Source organism: Chionomys nivalis, chromosome 17, assembly GCF_950005125.1.
Source record: "Chionomys nivalis chromosome 17, mChiNiv1.1, whole genome shotgun sequence".
Lineage (NCBI taxonomy): Eukaryota > Metazoa > Chordata > Mammalia > Rodentia > Cricetidae > Chionomys > Chionomys nivalis.
In genome coordinates this window covers 55,371,935-55,394,181 of record NC_080102.1, presented here as the reverse complement: position 1 = coordinate 55,394,181, position 22,247 = coordinate 55,371,935, and the positions used below count along the sequence as shown (strand labels likewise).

General features: G+C 43.7%; 1 protein-coding gene across 1 annotated transcript; it reads right to left on the bottom strand.

Moving 5' to 3' along the window:
* Nucleotides 1-212: 212 nt before the first annotated feature.
* On the bottom strand, nt 213-1,148 carry LOC130888411 (olfactory receptor 8S1-like). The gene has a single exon (XM_057791312.1). The coding sequence runs from the start codon at nt 1,146-1,148 to the stop codon at nt 213-215; it is 936 nt and encodes a 311-aa protein (XP_057647295.1).
* Nucleotides 1,149-22,247: the final 21,099 nt, after the last annotated feature.

Genomic DNA, 22,247 nt, shown 5'->3' with positions numbered 1-22,247 from the left:
ATAGAAATGACAGAGAGCAAAGCTAAGCCAAGATGGGCCATTATTTTAGATATAAGCATTATCTATCTAAATAGTTTTCTATTCTTTTACATGCTTAGCACAGCCAGAGAGGGTGGCATAGGCCTCCCCCAAAGTCAGTGCTCTAAACCTCTACCTTAAGTCCAAGTGCTTGACAACACAGACTCTATTCCTGCCATTTCGTGCCTTTGCCGTCATGTCCAGTAACGCAGGCATTTCCCTACTGTCCTTTGCACGGCCGCCTTTACCTCCTTGTTTTTCAGGCTGTAGATGAGGGGATTCAGCATGGGTGTGACTGCGCTGTACTGCAAGGAGGAGAGCAAATCCAGGGAAGAACCGGATGTGGGCATAAGATAACGAACCAAACCTGACCCAAAGAACAGGACCACGGCTATGAGGTGGGAAGAGCAAGTGTTAAATGCTTTGCTCCGCCCTGTGGTGGATTTCATGTTCAGGATGGTGGAGACAATGCGGGCATAGGAGAAGAAGATTGGCAGAAAGGTTCCGAGCCCATGCAGCAAGATGGAGCAGATCAAGATGTCAACATTGATGGAGATGTCAGAGCAAGCTAGGGGAAAGAGAGAGGGTAGCTCACATATGTAGTGGTGTATGGTATAGGCCTCACAGAAGTCCAGGTTCACAGCCAAGAGCACAATGACTACTGAGCTGAGAGAGGCCAGGAGCCAGGAGAGCAGAACCAGCTTCAGACAGAATTCATTGCTCATCATCTGGCCATAGAGCAGAGGGTGGCAGACAGCGGCATAGCGGTCATAGGCCATCATTGAGAGGAGAAAGGCCTCGGTCCCCGCGGTGATGAACACGAAGAAGACCTGAGCCAGGCAGCCCTCTATCGAGATGCTTTTCTTCTCAGACAGGAGGTCCTTCAGCAGCTTTGGTACCGTGACGGATGAGAAGCAGAGGTCCAGGAAGGACAGGTTGCTTAAGAAGAAGTACATGGGCGTGTGGAGGTGGGAGTCAGTCCTGATCACCAGCAGCAGCATCAGGTTCCCCGTCATGGTGAGGAGGTAAATCCCCAGGAACAGCACGAAAAGCAGAGCCTCGATGAGGGGGTCGTCAGAGAGCCCCATGAGAAGGAACTCTGTGATGGCGCTGTGGTTCCTCCAGGCCATTTCAGGATGGTACTTCCTTGAAATAAAGTAGAAAGGGGTTACATGGCTAATGCTTGTGACTATGTCTTTGGGGTGTCCTCCCGTCTAGTCCATTCCTCCACTTTGCCTGGACTCTGCTCTGGTGCCTCAGAGCTGCCTGTATCTCAGGGAAAGTTTCAAGTCCTGTTTGTCGTCGTTGGTTTCAAATCACAGTGTCCACATACCTCAGGGGAAGTCTATCCGTTTCTCACTGGCATTTGCAGGGAAAGCGAGTCTCTCTGGATACTCCATTTACTCACAGGCTCGGCTTCTGTTGCACGTATGCAGAGTCTAGTCTCTCTCTCTCTCTCTCTCTCTCTCTCTCTCTTTTCCCAAAGTAATTCAATGGCTCCTTTCCAGGGATGACTTTATTAGATACAGTGGATGCAGTGCCTGGGGTCACAACCTTTCAGTGACAGATGAAAATATATTTCTATAAGATTAAAAGAAGCTGGGTGTGGTGGTGAAGACATAGAATCTCAGCACTTTAGAAGTGAGGCAGGAGGACTGCTATGAGTTCCAGACGTTGGGCTACATATATATTACAAGGCTAATTTCAGGTGCAAAGTGAAATGTTAGAGAGAGAGAGAGAGAGAGAGAGAGAGAGAGAGAGAGAGAGAGAGGGAAGCAATGTATGTAACAAGACTAATTTTAATTATATTTGTGACAATGTAATGATAAAATATAAAATAAACTTTTATGGGAAGAGGGACCCACAAAAGCAAAAGCAGCTGGCTTGCTGGGAAGTCACAGTGATCACAAAGACAGACAGCACACTTCAGCCGCAGTGACCGCACAGACAGACAGCACACTACAGCCGCAGTGACCGCACAGACAGACAGCACACTTCAGCCGCAGTGACCGCACAGACAGCACAGTACAGCCGCAGTGACCGCACAGACAGACAGCACACTACAGCCGCAGTGACCGCACAGACAGACAGCACACTACAGCCGCAGTGACTGCACAGACAGACAGCACACTACAGCCGCAGTGACCGCACAGACAGCACACTACAGCCGCAGGGACCGCACAGACAGACAGCTCACTTCAGCTGCAGTGACCGCACAGACAGACAGCACACTTCAGCTGCAGGGACCGCACAGACAGCACACTACAGCCGCAGGGACTGCACAGACAGACAGCTCACTTCAGCCGCAGTGACCGCACAGACAGACAGCACACTTCAGTCGCAGTGACCGTGCAGACAGACAGACAACACACTTCAGCTGCAGTGACCGCGCAGACAGACAGACAACACACTTCAGCTGCAGTGACCGCGCAGACAGACAGACAACACACTTCAGCGGAGCAGCACACAGAACACTTTCTCAGTTGCTCTCTCAGCTGCTTTCAGAGACAATCTGTAGGAATAGATAGGAAATTCTCATCCCTAGGATACAGAATTTTGCCCGACTTTTCCTGTGAGGATTTTGGTAGCCAGGGGTATTTTGTAACATCAGCGTGGCAGCATGTAAAAACAATGACACAGTTTTCCTTTGGCTGTCAACTCTGGCTAGCAAGGGTCACAGTGATGAGCTACAAGTTCTTACTCTGATACCCATTGGCCTTTAATCCTTCAACCACTTAACTTATTCCTGATATCAAAATTTATGCTTCTTCCTGTGTCATTGTTTGTATTTTCTAGCACTTCAAATATATTCTCCTTTTAATTTGATGAATCTAAACTTCCATGGGCTTTTCAATGTCACCCAAAAGACTACATAAAAATAGCCTATCTTGGTGGCTTCCTTCTTCAACCCACATGTCCTCTTGATTTAGTCAAAGTCTGAATTGTGTCCCCCTAGCAAGTCAAACACGTATTTCATTTTCCCGCTCTAGACCATAACAGAACAACTGTCTTAAAACATCCCTCTCTTTGGGCACCATCAGAACTCATTCCGTGCCAGCTTCAGACCATACCTCTTATACTGTCTTAGAAGTCCCCACCCTATGGCATATTTGACTACAGCAGCTACGATCTCATCCTTTAATCCCTCAGCAGCGTTGGTGGCCAGCAGAAGTACAGCAGATCTTGTCTAAGAGACTGTTGCTGAATTTCAAGGATGCTCGAGCGCATCCTTTGACTCCTGTGACATCCTCTGATGCACTCGGTTTTGGGGAGGCTGCAAACAGTACTGCATTAGTTCAGAATACTGTTTGCGTGTGTGAGCCAATATATTAGATCTTTTTATCATCCACAATCATCATACTCTTATTGTTTTCTTTTAAAATCTTCTTACATAAACTCTGTGTCCAAGAGAGACAAGACTACAATGCTCATGGTAATGGTGATACTAAAAATAATTGAAACCCGATTATGGGCTGTGTAAGTAAGTCATCATCCTGTCCACTTCCCCTTACAATCTAATTTACCAATATTCTGTTTCTGTTTGGTTTTTGTGATCAGCTTCTATGTAGGCTTCTTTTTTTTTGTTTTGTTTTGTTTCAGCTTACTTGTTCAGGCAGCTGTGATTCCAACCCGTCTATCCTTACCAGGAGTCATCAGACAGGTGATAAACCATTAAGATAAATGGAAATTTTGATATGATCTATCAACCTGAGCTCTGGCCCATCTTAGATCCAAGTCTAGGCCACCTGTGAGCCTGGATGAACACCTACCTTTGTGTGCAGGGAGGTTAGAGCCAATGATGGGGAAACGCAGGCAGCTGGGAAGTCACTTCTGAGGTTTCTGCACAGATAAAGCAGTAAACACAGTTGAAAGCAAGTGCTTTGAGATCCAGGCAAGCTAGCCAGGTGGGAGGCATTTTCTGCAGAGGCTTGGCTATTTCAAGGTGTCTGTACATAAAGCTATCCTCAAAATCTCTTCTCTTCTGTGTCTTTTTAAAAGGGGTCTCAGGGCAGGGTAACAGCTTCTGGCCCTGGTGATAAGAACACTGGGTCCTCTGGAGGATCTTCCCCCTCCATCTCTCTAGCCACATTTTGTATGAGAAGACAGAGGCCACTTCTCTCATTGGCTATTCAAGTTATTGCAAGAACGTGAGACAGAAAGTGGCTTTTTTAGCTGTATGAAGACATTATTGGGATAAAGGAGAGAGGGGTAGGTGTGGAAGGTGAGCCATGACAAGGTTATGGGAGGATCCTGGGCGCTGTGGATTGTCACTTAGGCTGTGGCACATGGGGAATCAGCATGGGGTGGGCAGGGGGCCAGGCACCAGGAAGGGCTGTTTTCTGAACTGTCCTCTTGTACACACTCACATTGTGTATGCCTATGGTGAGCAGATTTGAGGATAGAAACTTTAGCGCAGTTCCCCTCACTGGAGATCGGGGCAAGCTGGGAAGCAGGTAGCCTCCACACTCCTCTGTCTACTTCCACACATTTTCTGCATCCTAGGGGTCTGCTTTCTTTAATCTCTGAGCTCCTTTGGAGTGAGAGGGTTTCTGCTCGGTCTTCAAGGCGTCCTGTCCCTCAGTGGTAACCAGGAAGTGAGTAAAGGCTTTCCTGATAAGGTGTCTAAGGCAGCAGGCACAAACAGATGTGTTGAAAACACAGGGCATTTGGGTCCTGTGAGGTGATCTGCCAGGGTTTAGGAAGTGCCCACCTCTGGCTTAGAGATTAAGGCTGGGAGGATCAGGACGGACAGAACCAATCAGAAAATAGTAGCAGAGGCGTGCAAAAAAGGGGGGACAGTCAGTAGCAGAATTAAAGCACAGAAACACGGGGCGCAGCAAGGTCAGAGACTGTCACCTTACCGTTCTCCTGGCTCTTCTTGGAGGAAGTGACTGTATGTGTCCCACCTTTCTCATCATGACAGACATTTCACAGGAAAGAAAAGCTTCATACGTGGTAATCCCAACCTTAGGAGTCGGATTCTGCCCAAAAGACAGATTCTCTCTTTGATCTCAATGAGCACAAGATGCTAGAATAATATAAACTCTGAAACTGTTGGCTACCTCACAAAACCATGGTTACTCTGAGGATCTCAACTTGGAGTGGCATTCTGCAGTGCAGGACCCTGGAGGGAGAGATAGGGCATTTACTGCCGAATCATTGCTGGCACAGTAGGCCTGTGTTGCTTTAAACTCTTCTCCAGCGGTTTCAGGCGCAGCATCCGACTTCATTTCTTCCTTCTGTGACTTTGAGTATTCCTGGAGAAGTGCTATTTAAGGAGCAAGATCCCCGTAACAGAACCAATGAGGAGACTCTTTCCTTGTGCTTAGGTAGGTACCCAAGGGAAACTGGGTCAGGTTCCCTGAAGTACCAGCCCGAAGCCGAGCTTGGCTTCCAGCGCTGAGAAGCTGAATTTGGAGGCACAGCGCAGTATTGAACCTGTGATTTAAGACAATTATTTCAAGCCTAGACGTCAACTCTGAGTAAACTAGGAGTGCTGGAGAAAGGGAGAGAGAAAGGGAAGGGACTTAAAGAAAAAGACTCAGGCAGAAAACAGGCATTTTCTTCATGGCAGCCTGGGGCTGAGAGTGCCTGCTGGTCATTGTCATGGGAGCAGGGCTGTCACATGTTACAGACCCCATGCCATTTTCTAATGCACATTGTGTTTTCATTTGTTACTTATTTATTTTGAGTTGGAGTATCAAGTGTCTCAGGATGGCCCTGAATTCATGTAGCTGAGGATGACCTTGAACTTCTGATCCTGTTACCACAAATTGCCGAGTGCTGGAACGACAGGGATGTGCCACCACACCTGGTTTTCTGTGGTGCAGGAAGTAGTGCCCAGGGCTTCTGAACATTAGGCAAGCACCACTGTATCAACTTAGCCTTAACCCTAAGCTTTCTTCATTTTTCTTTCCTGAAAAAAAAAAAACACTGAGCTTTGAATTTCATTTCAAGTATATGATGTATTAAAAAAAACCCTCAAAGGATTCATGTTTTAAAATTTATTTTTAATTTTCACTTAATGGATATGGGTGTTTTCCCTGCATGCTTGTCTGTGCACTACTTCCATATTTGGATGCCCAAGGAGGCCAGAAGAGGGTGCTGGGAATCGAATCCAAGTTCTTAGGAAGAACAACCAGTGGTCTTGAACACCGAACAATCTCTCCAGCCCCACATAGAATGTTTGCCAAAGCAGAAATACTTCTGGAATAAATGCATACTCGAATTAAAAGATATCTAAAACAAACATTTTATTATTTGATCAGGGAAGATTCAGCAGTATTTTACTGGAATTAATATATAAATAACAAGCACAGAGACTGCATTATTCTGAATTGAACTCGTGATGCAGAAGTCTATAAAACATTAATTTATTCATCGTTTCTTCAGGGAGAGGTGAAGATCAGGCACGATGAGCGACAGAGGATTCCAGAAAGAACAACTCCTGGTCTTAAAACCAAACTAAGCTTTCTTATGTAGAAGTAGGGTTTATTTATTTAGTTGTTGGTTTATTAACTTATTTTTTGTGTCCTTGGCATCCAGTTCACAGACTCACACACGCTAGGCAAACACGTTACCACTGAACTACAAACCCTGGCCCCAGCATTGTCACCAAACGCCATCCTCTGAGAGAAGTTAAATCTAGGTCTGACTTATGCCTGAGCAGCCCTCGGCTTGTTAGAAAAGAATTACCTCCACTCTAGGAAGCAAGCATGTAATAAAGGCCCATGTGGTATAATTTTGGCTGCATTTGTAGCATGCTGCTCTTGACTGGTTTGCTGGCTAGTCTTATGTCAATTTGACACACAAACTAGAGTCATCAGAGAGGAGGGAACCTCATTTGAGAAAATGGCTCCATAAAATCGGGCTGTAGGGCGTTTTTTAAATTAGTGATTGATGGAGGAGGGTCCAATCTCTAGGTGGTGCCATCTCTAGGCTGGAGGTACTGTGTTCTATAAGAAAGCAGGCTGAGCAAGCGAGGGGAAGCAGGCCAGTAAGCAGCACCCCTCCGTAGTCTCTGCATTAGCTCCTGACTCAGGTTCCTGCCCTAATTGAGTTCTTGTCCTGACTTCTTTCAATGATGAACTGTGCTTTGGAAGAGTAAGCCACATAAACAGTTTCCTCCCCAACTTGCTTTTTAGTCATGGTGTTTCGTTGGAGCAACGGAAACCCCAACTAATACAAGTTGGCACTAGCATATTGGAGTATTATTGTGACAGACCTGATCGTGTTTTTGGAGGACTGTGGAAGGACTTTGCAACTTTGGGCAAGAAAAGGCATTGAGTGTTGACAGCTCAGTGGAATGTTCTGTGGGAGCCTGGAAGACAAGAATGTTGAGAGCTGGGCAGAAGATGGAGGCCTGGCTCGTGAAGTTTCAGAGGGAAGTTTAAGGGGCCATTTGTTATTTTTAATTAAGATTCTGGGTGTCTGGTCAGCTGGGGCTGAAGAATCAGCTGTGACTAACAAGACCCCAGAACTGCTGAAGTGAAACTTTGCTCTGCTGGGGTACTTGATGCTGGAGTTAAGAAATTAGCGATAATTAAGAAGAGATCAACACCACTGAGGCAAAATCTTCTGGGAAGTGTTTCCTGAGAGTACAGTGAAGCTGTGTTCCAGAGGTGGCCAAGGTTTTACCTCATGCTGGCAGCTGGACTTGGTACTGTGTAAAACTCACCCAGGTAGTACTGGTTTTGAAGGCATGAAGGGGTCATGGAGAGCAGCTGAAGCCTGGCACTGAGCAAAGCCAAGAGAGGCCATTGGTGAAGGTGAAGCCTTGGTATTAGTTGAAGACGCAGAACTGCAGGGGTCACACAGAGAAGTTGAGGCTTGGCACCATGAAGAGAGCCCATGAGAGCCTATTGGTGAAAGTGCCACCCAGTTGTAGCAGAAGACCCCAGTGTCTTTGAGATGCCAGCGTCATGGGATGACCACCAAGGATAGCAGCAGTGGGGAGTGGAGCCAGCCAGAGCCTAGAAGACAAGCTGCATATGTTGCAGAGGACAGAGCTGGAGAAGGGATTCAAGCTCCTTGTAGGAGCCCAGAAGATCATGAGGGAATCCCAAATAATTGAACATTGACTTATTATTAACACTGTTGGAGTTAGTTTGGTTTTTCTTTGTTCAGATTGTGACTGTGCCCAGTATATTCTCTCTTGAAGAAGGTATTTAATTTAATTTTGATTTTTACAGGAGCCCACAACTGAAAGATTTTGAACTTTAAAAAGAGAATTTGGGTTTTTAGAGAGATTAGATATTTTAAAGAGACTGATGGAGGAGGGTCCTCTGTCTATCTGTTGCTTTCATTGGTTAATTAATAAAGAAACTGCTTGGCCTGATAGGTCAGAACATAGGTAGGCAGGAAAGACAGAACAGAATTCTGGGAGAAAGAAAGCTGAGTCAAGCAGACGCTATAGCTCTCCTCTCCAAGATGGATACAGGTTAAGATCCTTCCTGGTAAGCCATCACCTCGTGGTGCTACACAGATTATTAGAAATGGGTTAATCAAGATGTGAGAATTAGCTAGTAAGAAGCTAGAGCTAATGGGCCAAGCAGTGTTTAAAAGAATACAGTTTCCGTGTAATTATTTTGGGTAAAGCTAACCGGTGGCTGGGAGCCAGGTGGCAGTAAGCGGCCCACTGCTCCTTCTACAGAGACTGAAATTTTAGTGTGTTGGGATTTGTAAAGACTGTGGGACTTTTAAAGTTATTTATGTTTTTAAAAATAAATTTATTATTTTTAGTTTATGTTCATTAATGTTTTGCCTGCATGTATGTCTGTGTGAGGTGTCAAAGCCCTGGAACTGGAGTTACAGACAGTTGTGAGCTGCCATGTGGGTGCTGGGAATTGAACCTGGGTCCTCTTGAAGAACAACCAATGTTCTTAACTGCTGAGTCATCTCTTCAGCCCTATTATTTATGTTTTTAGTGTGATATCTTGGAGATGAAAAAGAAAGGAAAGGTATGGTGTTTGTGGTGGCTGCTCGTTCGTTTTCCAGCCACCCAGACCTGAAATAATCACACAGAAACTGTATTAATTAAAAATTGCTTGGCCTTTTAGCTTAGGATTCTTATTAACTAACTTTTACATTTTAAATTACCCATTTCTATTATTCTGTGTATATCCACAAGGCTGTGGCTTACCGGTAAAGTTCCAGCGTCTGTCTCCTTCAGCAGCTATATGGCACCTCCCTGACTCTGCCTTCTTTTCTCCTCTATCACTGCTTGGAATTCTCAACTTGCTCTATTCTGCACTTCCATAGGCCCAAAGCAGCTTCTTTATTAACCAATGGTAATAAAACATATTCATAGCATGCAGGGGGGAATCCCACACCAGGTGTGGCTTAATAATGATGTGTTTGGGTATGAGGTGGACAAGGAGTCAGTTGTGCTGTTTAGTCTTATATCAACTCGATACAAAAACTAGTTCACTGAAAGGAAGAGCCCTCAATTGAGCAAATGCATCCATAAGATATGACTTTAGGGCATTTTTCAATTACTGATTGATGGGGGAGGACCCAGTTCATTGTGGGTGGTGCCATTACTGGGCTGGTGGTGCTGGGTTCTATAAGAAAGCAGGCTGAACAAGCCAAGTAAGCAGCACTCCTCCATGACCTCTGTTTCAGCTCCTGCCTCTGGGTTCCTGCCCTGTTTGAGTCCTTGTCCTGACTTCCTTCATTGATGACCAGCAATGTGGAACTGTAAGCCAAATAAACCCTCTCCTTCTCAAGCTGCCTTTTGGTCACAGTGTTTTATAGCAGCAATCGAAACCCTATGACAAGTAGTGTGTGTGTGTGTGTGTGTGTGTGTGCAGACACAGAGCATGAGGGTGTAGGCAGGAGCCAGATCCTCTCAAAACTGCCAGTTACTCCCAAGCAGGTCTATTCCAGCCACTTCCATCTTTCTTGTTCTTATGGAAGATTTAAAAATATATTGTAATCTGGGCCAAAATACATTTGAAAACATTTGATCTGGTTTAACTTTTCGTTGTTTCTAAGTTAGGAAACAAAAGTGGTTTAAAAATGTGGCGGGTGGTGGCAACATGATTTTCAACACTGCGAGTTTCTTCTGATTTAGGTGCAGCGACCATGAAGACCATGAGAGAGAGAGAGAAGTGCATGGGGATGATGTAAGGAGTGTGCGTGCTTTCAGTGTTTGACTGTTAGTGAATTTCATTGTTTTGTGGTTGTATGGAAAATATTCTCAAATATATATATTTCCTTTGAGATAACACAGTACACTGAGTTTGTAGATTATAAACTCAGTACCAGATCGGTAGCCATTGATTTCATGGAGATAAATAGGATGCTTCCAGGAATGCATGCACGGTGGAAAGCAAGGATTTCCAAGGACAGAATTGTGGGTGAAGCGGCATATTCATGGGTGGTAGAAGTGGATAGCTCAAACAGACTTGGGCTGTCTTGTCTTTCTGCCTGGGAGTGACCCCCAGGAAGCACAAAACGCAGAATGTATGGAGGAAGAAAAATGTCGTCATGAACCCTACCACTCAGGCAGAGGACAAGTGGTCAAGGACCTGGAAGCATCCCTTCAAGGGCCCCCTTTGTGATTGTTTCTTATGTGTCTCTTGTTTAAGTATTCTCTGACGGTCTCTACTTGGCCATGCTGGTGTTCACCCACGAGGCCATGTCAGTATTCATCTGAGCAGAGGTAAGAAGTCAGGATGAGGAGGTAAATGCTGACGAGTTAAGGTGGTCTGAACACGGCCTGAGCTGCAATGGCGCTGCACAGCACAGTTCCTGTTGATAACTATTATTTGCCCTCGACAGTTTCCTTGAAGACAGACAGCGTGTCTTGATTCATTGTCTTTCTGGACACAAAACAATAGTTTGTGAACATATGAGTGTGGCTCTGAGGACAGGAGGTGAGGCTGAGAAAGGGAAGTGAGGGAAGATTACTATTTATTTATTTTTGGGGATAGGTTCTCACTATGTAGCTCTTGAATGCTTCCTGCCTCAGCCTCCCAAGTGCTAGAATTACAGATGTGCACCATAATGCTTGGACAATTTTTATGAAAGGACAAAATAGTATGTTTACATCTCTAGAAAGTAATTACAGAACAAAGTTTAAAATGGCAAACTCTTTTGTGACAAGGTCTAGGAGGAGATAGTAAAGATTTACATAACCCAACACATACATACATACATACGTACACACACACACACACACACACACACACACACACACATATATATATATATAGAGAGAGAGAGAGAGAGAAAGAGAGAGAGAGAGAGAGAGAGGGTGAGGGTATAAACTTAGTTTTATATTGTTTTTATGATATAAAAACATATATATATGTTATGATAGAGGGGACCAAATTATGTGCAGATATAGACAGATTTCTGGGCATGGAGGAAAATGAGAAATTCTGGTCCTGGGAACGGGAACTCCTTGAAAGTTTAAGGAGACAAAGGGTCAGAGTTCAGCATTAGTTGCTCTTATATTGCTGTGATAAAGCATCACGACCAAGACAACTTAGAGAAGAAAGAGTTTATTTGAGCTCATGGTTCCAGAGGAGCAGTGTGCCCGCCGGTGGAGGGGAGGCAGCCCGCTGGTGGAGCGGAGGCAGCAGGTGGCAGCATGGCCACTGGAGCCGAAGCTGAGAGCTCACATCTTAAAGGGCAAGCTCAAAGCAGGGAGAACGAGTAAAAATGGTGTGACTTTTTAACTTTCAAAACTCACCACTAGGGACACACTTCCTCCAACAAGGTCACACTCCATAGGCACCCCCAAACAGCACCACCAACTGGGGACCAAGCATTCAAATACTTGAGAGTACAGGGGACATGGCAATTCAAACCACCACTCCTTTTTTCATTATCATTAGTATGCCCAACCACTTCCTCATTAAAAATGAATCTCTTGACCTTTGTACCACTTATCGATACTTTTTATATCTATTTATTGAATTGATGGAGGTGGGTCTTGTATTAATCTGTTGCTTTCATTGGTTAATTAATAAAGAAACTGCCTAGGCCCATTTGATAGGCCAACCCTTAGGTGGGTGGAGTAAACAGACAGAATGCTGGGAGAAAGAAGCCGAGTCAGGCAGTCGCCATGATTCTCCCACTCCAGACAGACGCAGGTTAAGATCTTTCCTGGTAAGTCAGCTCGTGGTACTACACAGAATATTAGAAATGGCTTAGATCAATATGTAAGAGCTAGCCAATAAGAGGCTGGAGCTAATGGGCCAGGCAGTGTTCAAAAGAATACAGTTTCCATGTAATTATTTTGGGGCATAAGCCATGCGGGCAGCCAGGTGCCGGGGACGTAGCCCCGCCGCTCTTATTACAACAGAGTGGCACCCAACGTGCTAATGAACTCCACATAAAACCTGAGAGGGCTTAAAAAGGACACAGAGAGAATTTAAGACAGTTTTTTGCTGTTTGTGGGTTGCATGCCGCAAAGAAATTGTCCTGACTCAGCAGCAGGAAAAAAACTGGCTGTTTTAAAATGCCAGCTTTCTGCACTGTGCCGCCATTGCGATCTCTGTCTGGCTCCTGTGGGAGAAAGAGTCTTTAAATGGAGCATTTGGAATAAAGTGCTATGATTTGTTTGATGGCAACTAGACTCGCTGTGTGCCTAAAAGGAAGTCATTGCTTGCTGTGGCTCAGGGGCACCAAATGGCTCTGAGGCAGGAGCGGCTCAGCTCCGCCATGCTGGACTGTGCTGGTCTCAGGCAGGAACTACCATAATTACCATAATGATAGCACAGTTAAGGTTTAGACTGGGCAGGACACAGGTGGTACCGTATTACCTGTACATGGTGCAACTTAAGTTTTTAAGAACTGCTTAACATTTTAAGAAATGCTCCTGGATACTAAAAAAATTACAGATTCACAATAAAGCAGATTCAGACATAAAAGACCACAGTGTTGGATGAGTGTACGTAGGCTTGAGAGAGAGAGAGAGAAGAAAAAAATATAAAGAATAAAATTAATGGTTTACAGATAGTTATAGATTAAAAGAAATAAAGAAAAATAAGCCATGTAAAAATGGAAAATTCACAGAGAGTCTGGATTATGTACATTGTGTTTTCTTTAAATTTTTTGACTGTAAAGGAGCTAAATACAGAGAGACATTTCATTATATGGGCTGCCAAGTGGAACCAGAACGGATATCATGAGGGTATGACTTCAGAATTTGAGTCTAAGGATATGATGCTTTGGAAAGGGTCTTCTTTTGTTTTCACAGAGGACGAGACTCTGTGGATTGTGTCTATCCCAATATGGTATGATAGACCACGCCCTCCTGAAAGGTTGCTGTGAACACCTTCAAAAAATTACTTCACTCAACTGCCAACTGGGATGACCCTGGCACACAGGTTACACCATGAAAGACCTAATTAACGATGCCCCCATTTAGCAGGAAGCAGTTTGGAGAGAAAAAACTGCACCCATATTCCCAAATATTGTTTATAAATGTTCCTTTACATTTAAAGGGGGATATGATATAGATATGAATAATTTACATTGGTATGGATTTTAAGGTCAATTTTGTTATATGTAGATGTATTTCTGATCTTGATTAAGGTATTGTGATTGTGTGGTTCATTTTTAAAATGTAATGTATAATTAGGAAATATAGGTTGTTGATGGATAATCATAAATAATGGTCAATCTTGTAGTCATGTTAGTTAGATTTTCTGGATATATATTTCAGTTGGATAGGCATTCTTCATATCTTTCAAAGACTACAGAATATGGCATTTAATGTTTTAATAACTTAGGGCTTTTCATGACAATGAGACACGTCTGCTCCTGGCAGCACCATCTACTTCAAGAGGAAGATGGGCATCGAAGAGGCTCCTTATGGAGTTTGATAGCTATTTGGGTAAGAAACTGCTCTTGCCTGGACTGATGCATAAGCTGGACACAGAGAACCTGCAGGGAGAGGGCTGCTGAACTTGCCTGAAGGTGAGATGGTCTTTTGGGGTTCCTGGAGTCTGTGAGACATTCTGCAGGACACAGCAGAAAGTGACTGAACTGTCTTTGGAATTTCCTGCTTGATGAAAATGTCTGCTGGATACTATGGGCTTGTAGGCTGAAGATGCATGCCCCAGTGGTACAAAAGAACTTTGGGTGACTGTCCAGGCAGCGAGATGTCTCTGTCATTTCTAGAGTTTGAAGTATCTTACTTCTTGTTTGCTTAGGTAATATTATATCCTTCTGGAGTCTTTGATGGAGTTGAAGAATGGTTAGTTATAGTTTTCCTTAGTTATGATAAAAGATAAAATAGATATAAATATTGTAACTGTAATTCTTGCTTGATAACTGTTTTGCTATATGTAATCTTACTATGTTAAAGTGAAAGCCTTTTTTGTTTAAACAGAAAAAGGGGAAATGATGGAGGTGGGTCTTGTAGTAATCTGTTGCTTTCATTGGTTAATTAATAAAGAAACTGCCTAGGTCCATTTGATAGGCCAACCCTTAGGTGGGTGGAGTAAACAGACAGAATGCTGGGAGAAAGAAGCCGAGTCAGGCAGTCGCCATGATTCTCCCACTCTAGACAGACGCAGGTTAAGATCTTTCCTGGTAAGCCAGCTCATGGTACTACACAGAATATTAGAAATGGCTTAGATCAATATGTAAGAGCTAGCCAATAAGAGGCTGGAGCTAATGGGCCAGGCAGTGATTAAAAGAATACAGTTTCTGTGTAATTATTTTGGGTAAAGCCATGCGGGCAGCCAGGTACCGGGGACGCAGCCCCACCGCTCTTATCACAACAATTGAATACCCTGAAGTCTGGCTTCTACTTCACTGATACTGCCAGTTTTCTTTTACACATGTCTGGAAAAATTATTTCAGAGCTCAAGGAACCAGCTCTGGGCATGGACATGCCAGAATAAAATTGGCTCAAACACATTCTCCTAAAGATGGATCCCTGGAGTCTCACTTGTTGCTTGAAATCTTTACAATCAGATTTAGACTTCACACATGATGATGACATTGTCTCAATCCCTTTAGAGGCTGGTGAATTGACTTTCTTCTTCCTCTCTATGCTTTGTGGGATTTAAACCTAGGATCTCATGCATGGTCCATTTAACAAAACATCTCTCTCCTTCTCTCTCTTTTTGGTTGTTTGAGACAAGGTCTCTCTGTAGCTTTGGAGCCTGTCCTGGAACTAGCTCTTGTAGACCAGACTGGCCTTCAACTCACAGAGATCTGCCTGCTTCTGCCTCCTGAGTGCTGGGATTAAAGGCGTGCACCACTACCATCTGGCTAACAAAACATCTTATTAAGGTATGTCTGTCATGTAAAATGCTGTACATGATCAGTTTGGAGATAAGTATGAACTCATAAAGCTATCACTATAGTTGATGTTATTAATTGTACAAAAATCTGTTCATTGCCTCTAAAACACAGCATACTCACAAAACTCCTCAGAGGCCTTATGCTGTAAGAAAGACAGACAGTGCTTACTCATATTGTATATAAAAAGCTTTGTGGCCCTGAACGATGACCTGAAAACGTGGAAGGTGACTGACACAGGGCCTCAGATCACCGGGCAAACCTGGAAGAAGACTGTTCAGGCAGAGTCTCTCTGGACTTTCCTTGAAGTGGAATGTATGGATCCTCCCCAGCTTCCTGGATGGGCAAGGAGATACTGTTGCACACAGAGACACCTCAGCCCACCATCCCCATCGTGGGAATCACTGCTGGCCTCACTCTCCTTGGAATTTTGGTCACTGGAGCTGTGGCTGCCTCTGTGGATGAGGAAGAAGAGAAGCAGAGGGTCTCGCACTGTATCCCAGGCAGACTTTGAACTGACTGTGTAGATGTGATCGTAACCTTCATCATCAACTTCACTGGGTTTAGAATCTCACAGGAACTGCATCCAGAATGTACTGTGATAGTTTCCAGACAGGATGAACTGAAGAAGGAGAACCCACCCTGAATTTGGTTGGTACCATCGATAGCCAGGGATCCCAGACTGAGTAAAACAGGAAAACTGAAAGTCAGATGAGAGCCAGTATTCTGCCTGATTCCCAATCAATGGAGGTGTGAGAAGTCCCAGCCACATGTCCCTAGTGCCAAGAGCTCTATCAAATTCCTATGCCAAGGTGGTCTGTACTGAAGTTACAAACCAAAATAAACTCTTCAGTTGCTTTTGTCTGACCTTTATTACATCAGTGCAAAAAGCCTCCAAGTCCAGACAATTGTAGAGATTATGGGTTTGGACTACCACATCTGACTCCAGAAATCATTTATGTAATAAGATATAATGGATACACAGCCTAGTAGTTCCTTGTCTACATCAGTCTTTCTATGTGATCAGAAGACCAGCGGCTTCTGACCCAAGTCTGTTATAAATCTCGAATTTCACTTGTACATCAGACTCCTGAATCTTGCTGAGATATCTAGAGAACTCCTGTGCATAGCGAAGCCTGGGGCTTCCTGGTCTATGGGCCTTCAAGACACATGGTTTATTCATGTATTTGGAAGTGTTTTCCCCATTGTTTTCTTCTAGCAGTTTTAGAATTTTGTTACATTAAATTCTTGATCTATTTTGAATTGTTTTTTTTTTTTTAAAACGGTAATAGCTATGTAGTGTTATTTTCTTTTTTTTTTTTTTTTGGGTTTTCGAGACAGGGTTTCTCTGTGGCTTTGGAGCCTGTCCTGGAACTAGCTCTGTAGACCAGGCTGGTCTCGAACTCACAGAGATCCGCCTGTGTAGTGTTATTTTCTACCATTTACTGAAGAGGTTTGTTTTTCCATTGTATTTTTTGGTGCCATTGTTGAAAATCAAGTGGCTACTTCCTATGTATAACCCCAGCAGCACAGACATTAAGGGCAACATTGAATAAATGGGACCTCCTGAAACTGAGAAGCTTCTGTAAAGCAAAGGACACTGTCACTAAGACAAAAAGGCAACCTACTGACTAGGAGAAGATCTTCACCAACCCCGCAACAGACAAAGGTCTGATCTCCAAAATATATAAAGAACTCAAGAAACTAGACGTTAAAATGCTAATTAACCCAATTAAAAAATGGGATACTGAACTAAACAGAGAATTCTCAACAGAAGTTCAAATGGCCAAAAGATACTTAAGGTCATGCTCAACCTCCTTAGCGTTCAGAGAAATGCAAATCAAAACAACTTTGAGATACCATCTTACACCTGTCAGAATGGCTAAAATAATAAACACCAATGATAGCCTTTGCTGGAGAGGTTGTGGAGAAAGGGGTACCCTCATCCATTTCTGGTAGGAATGCAAACTTGTGCAACCACTTTGGAAATCAGTGTGGCGATTTCTCAGGAAATCTGGGATCAATCTACCCCTGGACCCAGCAATACCACTCTTGAGAATATACCCAAGAGATGCCCTATCATATGACAAAAGCATTTGTTCAATCATGTTCATAGCAGCATTATTTGTAATAGCCAGAACCTGGAAGCAACCTAGATGTCCTTCAATGGAAGAATGGATGAAGAAAGTGTGGAATATATACACATTAGAGTACTACTCTGCGGTAAAAAACAATGACTTCTCGAATTTTGCATGCAAATGGATGGAAATAGAAAACACTATCCTAAGTGAGGTAACCCAGATCCAAAAAGAAGATCATGGGATGTACTCACTCATAATTGGTTTCTAGCCATAGATAGGGGCTACTGAGTCTATAATTTGTGATCCTAAAGAAGCTAAATAAGAGGGTGAACCCAAGGAAAAATATATAGTTATCCTCCTGGCTATGGGAAGTAGACAAGATTGCTGGGCAAAAAATTGGAATCTTGGGGGTGGGGTGGGATGGGGGTAAGGGGATATGGGGAGAGAAAAGTGAGAAGGAGAGGATGGGGGGATCTTGGGGATATGGGATGATTCGGGATAAAGGAAGGTTGGATAGGGGAGCAGGGAAGCACATATCTTAGTTAAGGGAGCCACCTAAGGGTTGGCAAGAGACTTGAACCTGGAGTGGCTACCAGGTGCCCAGGGCAATGTCCCCAGTTAGTTCCTTGGGCAGCTGAGGATAGGGAACCTGAAATGACCCTATCCTATTGCCATACTGATGAATATCTTGCGTATCACCATAGAACCTTCATCTAGCGATGGATGGAGATAGAGACAGAGACCCACACTGGAGCACCGGACTGAGCTCCCAAGGTCCCATTGAGGAGCAGAAGGAGGGAGAACATGAGCAAGGAAGTCAGGACCACGAGGGGTGCACCCACCCACTGAAACAGTGGGGCTGATCTATTGGGAGCTCACCAAGGCCAGCTGGACTGTGACTGAAAAAGCATGGGATAAAACCGGACTCTCTGAACATGGCGGACAATGAGAGCTGACGAGAGGCCAAGGACAATGGCACGGGGTTTTGATCCTACTTCATGTTTTGGCTTTGTGGGAGCCTAGCCAGTTTGGATGTTCACCTTCCTAGACCTGGATGGAGCGGGGAGGACCTTGGACTTTCCACAGGGCAGGGAACCCTGACTGCTCTTGGGACTGGAGAGGGAGCAGAAGAGGAGTGGGGGGAGGGGGAGGGAAATGGGAGGCGGGGAGGAGGCGGAAATTTTTTTTTCAAAAAAAAAAAGAAAATAAAAAAAAAATCAAGTGGCTATAAGCAGGGATTATTTCTGCATCCTCTACCTCTTTTATTGGCAAATACGCCTGTTTCTGTGCCTGTACCAGGCTGGTTTTGTTCTTCAAGGTCTTTTGTTCTTCCATATGAGTTTTAGCATTGTTTTCTCTTATTCTTTGAAGAATGTTATTGGGATTTCTATTGGATTTACACTGAATTTCTAGATTGCTTTCAGTATTACAGTCATATTCAGAATATTAATTCTGTATATTTATGAACATCTAGCATGAATCTGTATGTTCACAAAGGATCTTCCAGTGTCGTTTTACATTTCTTTCTTAACTGGTTGCTTATTTGTTTGTTTGGTTATGTAGAACAGATTGGCCCCAAAGTTTTGGCCTCAGAGTACTGGATTACAGATGAGCCACGATGTCCATTTTCAATCATTTCTTCTTCTCTTTTATTATACTTTTTTGAAACTTGAGGAAAATTTTATTAGAATTAAAAAAAGAAAAACCAAGCAACCAAAGCCATAGGGCAGCAAGCTGCAAATCCCCACAGCTCCCTGGAGGGGAGAGATGGAGGAAGGCAGCCATGCTGTTTGAGTTCCATGTGAAGGTCAGCTCTCTGGAGGAGAAGCAGCCATGAGCCAGGGAGGAGAGCTTTAGAGCAGGTGAAAAGCCCAAACACTAGAGAAAGCTTGCCCAGCATTAGAAAGAAAGAGACGAAAAAGGACAGGTCACACCTTCCTGGTTCAGGTCTGTGAAAGGCAGGAGGATCTAACAGACATTCATGGTGGCTCTGGACTGACTGCATGGAGGGCGGGATTTTCTTTTTTCTTTTTTTCCTTTTTTTTTTTTTTTGACAAGGTCTTATATACTCCAGGCAGGCTTTGAACTCATTATCTGAGGGTGACCCTGACCTCCTGATTCTCCTGCCTTTAATGCTGGAGTTTCAGGCATGCACCAGTCTGCCTGGGCTCGTTTATTTTCTTTAAGAATGGAAAGTTTTTCTCTTGTGGCTTCACTAATACTCCCATTCACTTCAATGTCCTCTTCTGTTCTAGGGTCCGAGCTCATCTGTGCCTTTCAGCCTCAATGCAAGTCATGTTATTTCTTCCTCAGCTATAGCTAAAATTCTGCTCCTAAGGGCACGTCCATCAGCCAAAGCTAAAGAGTAGCTTAGTCCCCAGCCAAGGCTACCTGTGAGTGTGGACAGAGGCATGTGTGTGCAAGGTTACCTGTGAGTGTGGACAAACAGGCACGCACATATGTGTGCATGTGTGTATGCGTGTGTGTGTGTGTGTGTGTAATTTTAGCTGGGTTCAGGGATGCCAAAGCTTGGACACTGATAGTCACAACTTTTGATGACCCTTCATAAATAAGTTTATAAACATTGTTGAAGATCTACATAAGCAATGTGAGGTGACACATTTTTTCTATTGTTTGCAAGGATGTGAATATTTAAAAATCATTTGTGGTTAGAACATTCCTGATGATTAACTCCGTCCTTTCACTTTTAGCCATAAGGAGAAGTTGACACAGTGTCTTCGGGGAGCATGAAATCTCATCCGAGAATAATGTAGTATTTCTGAAGAATATTTTTCCTTCTAAAATCCATGTTTCCTATGGATGGAAGAATACATCTCTTCGCATCATATGATTTTAGAAGCATCGTAAAGAAAGGATCCAGCTCTCATCACCATTTTTATTATTTATTTATTAAAGATTTCTGCCTCCTCCCCACCACCACCCCCCATTTCTCTCCCCCTCCCCCAATCAAGTCCCCCTCCCTTGTCAGCCCGAAGAGCAATCAGGGTTCCCTGCCCTGTGGGAAGTCCAAGGACCACCCACCTCCATCCCGGTCTAGTAAGGTGGGCATCCAAACTGCCTAGGCTCTCACAAAGCCAGTACGTGCAGTAGGATCAAAAACCCATTGCCAATGTTCTTGAGTTCTCAGTAGTCCTCATTGTCCGCTATGTTCAGCGAGTCCGGTTTTATCCCACGCATGTATTACTGTGCTTCTGGAGTCTCCTGAAAGAGCCAGCTTCTTCACCTATGGACCACAGGTAAAGTCTTCTTGGGGTGGAGAGAGAGAAAGGAAGAGAGAGAGAGAGAGAGAGAGAGAGAGAGAGAGGGAGGGAGGGAGGGAGGGAGGAAGGGAGAGAGAGAGAGAGAGAGAGAGAGAGAGAGAGAGAGAGAGAGAGAGAGAGAGAGAGAGAGCACTTACCTTGTCTCACAAGAGCTCTAGAGCTCTTCTCTGGAAGAAGACAGTTCTTTTCCTGCTGCCAACAAATGTTGGGTTTAGACCGATCTAGAAACACTTGAAACGCTACAACACTTAAACCATTCTGGAGTGGATCCCAGAGTGGTGTCATTCTGTAGTGCAAAATACCAAGGAAAATCATCAATATTTCCTCTACAGGAGCCCATGGTTCACACCGGCATCCATTTCATTGAGACGACATCACAGAATCTCATCAAGCGAGCTGCCATCGCTCTGTGCTAGTCTGAATATCGGTTTCCTTTGTGAGATTCTGAATGCTGCTGTTATTTTAAGAACAGTAGTCAGGAACTCTAGCAGAAACAAGCAGAAGGCTACCTGTGCTCATGTATCACTAGGCTGTGTCTGACACCCAGGGGATGCTGGGCCGATTTCCCCTGAAGTCTCAGACTGAAGGTAATATCTGGACTTACTAATCACCCAATTCCTCATTAACTGGAGAGAAGCAGCAGGAAGAACAGGAGCATTTGGACTTTCTAAATTAAGACAATTTAAAACCTAGGAGAGAACTGTTCTTAGGTCGATAGAGATCAGGGAGGAATAAGAAGGCATCTTTTTAGGAAAATTTATTCTCAATTAAGTTCATTGTCTTCATGACCACACGGGGGCTGAAAGGCTCTTCAGGGATTTCAAAGTGAACTGAACCATGACAAATTACTGAGTTCTAATACCATTTTCTTACACAATAATCACTATGCAGAATTTTCTTATTTATTTTGTTATTATTACCTTGTTATCTGATTCCTCTTATTAAATGAAAGCATTTAAAGCTCCGTGAAAGTAAAAACTTTTCTTGTTTTGTTTCAATATATCTGCAGTTTGGTTATATAAAGAAACGTAGTTATGGCTATTGAAAAAAAGGATGGATTCAAGTTATACTAAATAACTTGAATATTTTATTCTATTTTAATAGCTACTCTATTGTATCTGATTATGCAGTGGGTAAATAGTTACTAAACAATGTATCCATGTCCCAATCCTCAGAATTTGTAATTGTTATCTTCTTAGGAAAATTTTATTAAAGATTTTGTGATGAGCTCATCTTGGACCACCCTGTAAGTCCTAAATATAATGTCAAGTGTCCTTGCAAAGAAAAGTCAGAGGATATTTGAAATAGGAGAAGATACAGGGAAGGGAGGAAGCAGACAATGTGAGAAAGAAGGAGAAATCAAAGGAGTAGCCAGTTATGGAATACTGACAGTTACCAGAAGCTGAGAGAGGTGAAGAACATACAGCACCCAGGAATTTCCAGTGGGCATGAGAAGCTGCGATGCTCTGCTTTTGGACTCCAGAACCACAAGAGAATACATTTCCATTGTTTTAAGTGACTAAGGTTTTGTTAATTTGTTATAGTAGCTACAGAAACTAATGTAGAAGATTTTGGTATCAGAAGTGGGCTGCTGAAG